General features: G+C 39.4%; 1 protein-coding gene across 2 annotated transcripts in view; it reads left to right on the top strand.

The window, feature by feature from the left end:
* tbx20 (T-box transcription factor 20) overlaps positions 1 to 5,293 on the top strand; it is a 12,414-nt gene extending 7,121 nt beyond the window's left edge. The window contains exons 7-8 of one of the 2 annotated variants that reach the window (XM_017428577.3): positions 891 to 1,003; positions 1,698 to 5,293. In XM_017428577.3, coding sequence (XP_017284066.1) covers positions 891 to 1,003; positions 1,698 to 2,026 — 442 coding nt within the window. In that variant the 3' untranslated portion in view covers positions 2,027 to 5,293. Of the gene's footprint in view, positions 1 to 887; positions 1,004 to 1,697 lie in introns of both variants that reach the window. The other variant, XM_017428576.3, reaches the window with a different exon arrangement.
* Positions 5,294 to 5,825: the final 532 nt, after the last annotated feature.

Genomic DNA, 5,825 nt, shown 5'->3' with positions numbered 1-5,825 from the left:
GGTGGGGGCTGCAGAGGGGGGAGGGGGGGCTGCTAATGTGAGCACATGGCTCTCATGATGCAGACCACTTGCCTGTCCGCCAAATCACACACACACACACACACACACACTAACAATTCCTGTCACTGTGTTTGACAAGTGCTGCCTGACAAGACTCAAATGAGCTAATGCACTTTGTGGGGTTGTGAATGCATACATGACACACACACACACACACACACACACACACACACACACACACACACACACGTGACAAAATGCACACACACAGGGTTAAAATAAAATTAGAAAACACGGAGTAGAAACACATGTTTGTCTGTAGTGACAAAAACAAACCTGTTAATAGAAATATTTTACCAAGGCCTGAAAATATAAAAAAAGAGAAGAACAAGAAGACGGAAGTGTTTCCTTTAAATCTGTCGCTTGATTTATGGAGTGATTAAAAAAAGTGGCAGCAATATATAATTCAGCTCAGTAAGTACTAGGTCTTACTGGATATTTACCTGTTACTTATCAGGTACATATCGGGTACGTATCAGGTAATTATTTGATATGTATTTTGTACCTAACTGGTACTTATCTAACACATACCTGGTATATACCTGGTACTGACTGCGTACCAGGCTGTATTGTTTATTGCTACCAAAAAAGCTGCTTAAAATCTGAGGCGATGAAGGTTCAGGATGTGTTGGTGAAGATAATGATCCAGCTCTCATTGTTAGGATTTATGGCAACACAGAAATAAACACTGAATTTTGTAAGTTTATCAGAAGGATACGCCGACCACTGCGTGATCTAATCAAAGCGATTCAAAAAGTACAACTTGTAAAATGTTGGCAAAGAAACGCAGAGATTTATTTTTGGGCTTTGTTCTTTGGGTTCTGCTGCAGGGAAAGTGTTGAGAATCTGATCCACAAGCACTCGTACGCCCGGTCCCCGATCAGAACCTACGCTGGAGACGAGGAGACCCTGAGCGAGGACGGACACAGCACACACACCAGAGGTGAGCGGCAGCCCAGAGGTTTCTGTCACCTGTGCTTTTCAGTTTGTTTTATTTTATTTGCAAATTCCATGAAAAGTATAAACAGACAAAACCTCGCTCTGTTTTTGTTTGCTTTGTTTTTTTTATGGAAAAGTCTTCATATTCCTGAGGCAGCCTGGCAACAAAGTTTCTGAAATATTTATTCATTCATGCTGTATTTTTGTCCAGCAAGAAAACTAATTATTCCAAAATCATTTCAGCATTGTAATGATTTGTATGAAAGTGCAATTTACTGTAACACATGAGAGAACGATCTGCTGTGTTTTTGTCATACAAATAAAAGAAATACACAATTATTTAGCATTCTGTAACTCAAAATAAAAATTATAATAACCTTATTCATCTTAAAGGGAAATTACTTATGTTCCAACTGTGCATGTAAGCACAAATAAAGTAAAGTAAATGAAGGCGTGTAAAGGATTGAGATTAATTTAATGTGATAAAATGTCACAGAGAAACAAGCGTAAGAAAATGTAAATGTTTGAATTATACTACGTTATAAAACAGCAGTTTATTTACAACTCTAACAGTAATAGGGATGTTGGTAACAAAAAAAAAGTTTGCATTGATATTTAAGTGTTGTGTCAGAAAACTAAGAAAGTCGAATTTGGAGGATTTGGAGCTGATCTGAACATCAACCTTTTCTCTGCTGCAGGTTCGGCGTTTACCGCCTCAGACAACCTCTCCCTGAGCTCCTGGGTCACCACCACCTCGGGCTTCTCGGGCTTCCAGCACCCACAGTCCCTGTCGGCCATGGGCACCGGCGCCGCCTCCTTACCCCACCCCATCCAGGGCTCCCTGCCCCCTTACAGCAGGTTAGGCATGCCGCTGACACCGACCGCTCTGGCTGGAACCATGCAGGGCAGCGGGCCGTCCTTCCCGTCCTTCCACATGCCCCGCTACCACCACTACTTCCAGCAGGGGCCCTACGCCGCCATCCAGGGACTGCGCCACTCCTCCACGGTCATGACGCCCTTCGTATGACTCTGCCCTGCAGAGGAGAGGGCAGAGACTCGCTGCACCTGTTCCTCCAGTCGTTGTAAATAATTCACCTGCAGAGAGAGAGAGGTGACGGTTGGGACAAGGACAGTAAATCTGAGATGGACTCTGGTGCTCCTTTAGGACCAGCAGACCCTGTGGTTCCTGGGAACACAGAGGATATTGTAAAAAGACTGAAGACTGCAACACAAACTATGAAACCAAATGCAAGACAGAAACACGTGCATGTTTATCTCAGCCTTTGAAGAACACACAGAAAATTGTCCATTCCTTTCTAAACAAAAAGGAGGAATCCTGTTTCCTCTAACAGCTGGACACGGCTGGCTGCTGCGTGACCCTTCAAAATAAAACTCGTCTGATGCAACAGAGAGTTGGACAGATGCAACATTTCAGTTTGAAGGACAGACGGAGCAGACGTCTCCGCTCAGATCGGAGCTACAACTCAGCACTCTGTCGATAAAAATGTCAGAAATGCATTTGAATGAAAAACAAGAATGAATACATTTACTCATAGGACGCATGCTGACTGCAGTAGATAAACACTCTGTTTACTTTTATGTGTCATAACCTGAGATGAAGGAGCTCACCTGTGAAATATTTTACTTTATTTAAAGGCCTGGTCACACCAGGAAGCAAAACATCTGCTTTTAATTGGTGCAACAGCTGCTTTGTTCTAATGACCGTTTGTCATGTTTGAGACAAAAAAGTCCAATTATATGACACAAGAGTTGCAAACAAAACTGTGAGACTGAAAAAAGAAAATATAGAGAGAATATCAGGGATGAGCATTTGCTTCTTTTTAAAATTTCCCGGACTGAGAAGCAGAAAGAGGCCAAAATAATAAATCCAACAAGTCTGAAACGAGAAGGGAAGTGTTGTATTCCTGAGGCTGTGGCTTTGAGCCCTGAAAAATTGTCAAATCTTTCCTGCGAGTTGGCTTGTTGTGGCGTTTCTGCAGAGCGAAGCAGGTAAAAAGAAGAAGACGCATGCAGTACTGTGTAAAAGTTTTAAACCGCCCCTAATTGCATCAAAGAGGTCAAAGTTCTGAGTAACATTTACTTAAGTCTTGATTGATAGATCTTCAGGGTTTCGGAAGATCTTTCAAAGTTTGTTTTTGTTTCTGCTTGTTTGTTTGTCCATTCCTTGTACCTGACACTGAAAGGGCAGCATGTGTTTAAAACATCTGGGTAAGGTGGACAAATGGAGGACAAATTAAAAAAATGTCAGACTTATAAAAGTTTCCTATGGCAGATGTTTAAAAAACAGGAAATAATCCATCATTTTTCAGTTATTTATCCTCTATGGCTCATTTTTTAGCTAACAATACTTTAAATTATAACATTGTTGGTGCTAAAATACTGCTTTAGGGCTGTCTAACTGTCTTATCTTTAGTCTTTTCTATAGATTCAACTAAAGAAATACATAAACTGACAGGCTGCTGTTAAAAAAGTGTCTGAAGATTAAATTTAAAACCAGTTCTTTGCCAAGTTATCTGTTATATGTCGACATGACGCTTCTTTATTCCTCGAGTTTAGGAGCCTTTCTTATGACTGAACGATTTATTGGTCAGAATTTGGTGACATTCCTCAGAAAATGGTCAAATAAAAAGTAAAAAAATTAGCCAAAGTCCCAAACAAAAACTGAAGCAAAGTCTGAGGAACTGCTGATCAAAAACAGTTTAAAATATTACAAAGAAGTCTGGCCGTTTGGAAGAAAAATTATAAAGTTATGAAATTATAAAAACTAATCCAAACCTTTTGCACAGTACTGGATTAAATTTAAAACCTGTCACAGTCTCCTCTTCATTTCACATTTAAACATCTTATTCAGGCCACAAAAGTCAGGAATAATAATAATAAAATCATACAAAAGAAATAAATATAACTTCTCAAATTGGCCGAGATTTTTGGTGATTTAATGAAAGTTTCCAACTCCAAACATTTAGCGTGAAAGAGTAAAATAAGAAATAAAACCACCCACAACGAGCTGATTGCTAGTTTAGCTGAAACAGGTTGGATTTGATTTGTTCTGTCAACCTTTGAGGATAAACAAGAATAAAAAATCACTAAGTGATCTGTTTCCGTTCTTCTCAAACAGGATAAAACATCCGAGCTTGTTCTCAGCTACCTGCAGCCTTTTAGCCGACCGAAGCAGGTGAGCTGATTCATGAGCTCGTTCCAGTGTGCCGACAGGACGTCCACACCTGGAAGTAATGGTTCTGTGTAGCCTCATTTAAAAGCACACAGAGAGGAGGAAGCTGCACGAGTCGACTCGTGCAGCTTGGTGACAGTAACTCAGAGGTCCAGGCATTCATTTGGAAAAACTACAACAGAAACATGCAGCTGAACAGTCTCTGTTACACGGAGAAGAGGCTGAAATGAGGCAATAATTGATTCACCAGAAGACAAAAAATTAGAACAAGTAGTTTTTGGCAGCAAGGCTTCACATTTCTCCAGGATTTTCAGTTTTTCATTGATTAAAAAAGACATTTAAGTGAACAAAAAGGGCCTTTGACACTGGTTTGTGTTTGCATGAAGATCAGATTATTCAGAAATGTAAAAAAAAAAGCCAGTTAAACACTGTACATGACCTGTATCACATTTTTACATCACACGGAGCATCAGAAGATCATAGCAGGGATTGATGCACGCAGTCGACCTGATCTACTCTGCGTGGTGCATTTTTTAATTTTAAATCAAAGTTTTTTATGTACAGCCTTCGGTTTCCATCAGTGTAAATGTTAAACGCTTCTGAGTTCGGACTTATCGCTCAAAATCCTTTTTTATTATGTTTTGTATATCATAATTTAACCTTATACATTCTGTTTTTATGGTTTTTAAGTGCAATATATTTATTTTGCTCCGTGGAAATAATGTGTAATGTACTATGCCACATTTAAAAAGTTATTTGTAAACCATGAGAAATATATATCACCACCCAAACACTTTTTGAGGTTTTTTTTTCTTCACTGACATGCAACAAAAATGAATCGCATCACTGAGTTCATTAAATGAGAACATTTTCTCATCATTGCACATTTTAATGTTTAATTAAGAGCAAGCTTCTGCAACAGATCCAACACTGCCACCTTGTGGACAGTTTGGATGCAGACAACGTGTTTTAACTAAAACCTGAATAAAACTTCTGCATCTGAAGACGGATTCAAAGTATAAAAATGAACCTTCAGAAGCATTGCATGTGTGATCAAGTCTGAAAAATAAATTCTGCTGAATTACTGATGCAAATCTTAATAAATATAATAACTTGTTTTCAAAAGCATCATGGATGGATGGATTTGTTTTTTTAGTATTACAAAAAGTGTAATACTTGCCAGAAAAGGGTTAAATTAGAGGCTTACACATCTGCTTTTAAGGATTACTATTTAAAACCTAAATATTTGTGCTGCTAATGTGATCAAACTGATCCATGAAATTCCTGTTTTCTGTCTGCAGAGCTTTTCCCAGCTTAGTGGTAGCAGAGAAAGCACAAAGTGAGGCAGTCTGCATTAATAATATGAATAATGTCAGGAAGACAAGGTGACATCATGTCTGAGAAGAAGGATATGTGTAACTTTGCTTTCTGAATAAAGAGCCCAGATTATTGCAGGGAAGGTCCAATATTTGACCTCTTCTCTTTCACGACTGCTGAAGACAGGAAGGAGCTCCCTGAGACCCTGGACTGGAACGAGTGGGGTACAGAGGATGGATGGATGGATGGATGGATGGATGGATGGATGGATGGATGGATGGATGGATGGATGGATGGATGGATGGATGGATGGATG

Source organism: Kryptolebias marmoratus, linkage group LG16, assembly GCF_001649575.2.
Source record: "Kryptolebias marmoratus isolate JLee-2015 linkage group LG16, ASM164957v2, whole genome shotgun sequence".
In the NCBI taxonomy this organism is placed as follows: Eukaryota; Metazoa; Chordata; class Actinopteri; order Cyprinodontiformes; family Rivulidae; genus Kryptolebias; species Kryptolebias marmoratus.
This window is presented reverse-complemented; position numbering and strand designations above follow the sequence as displayed.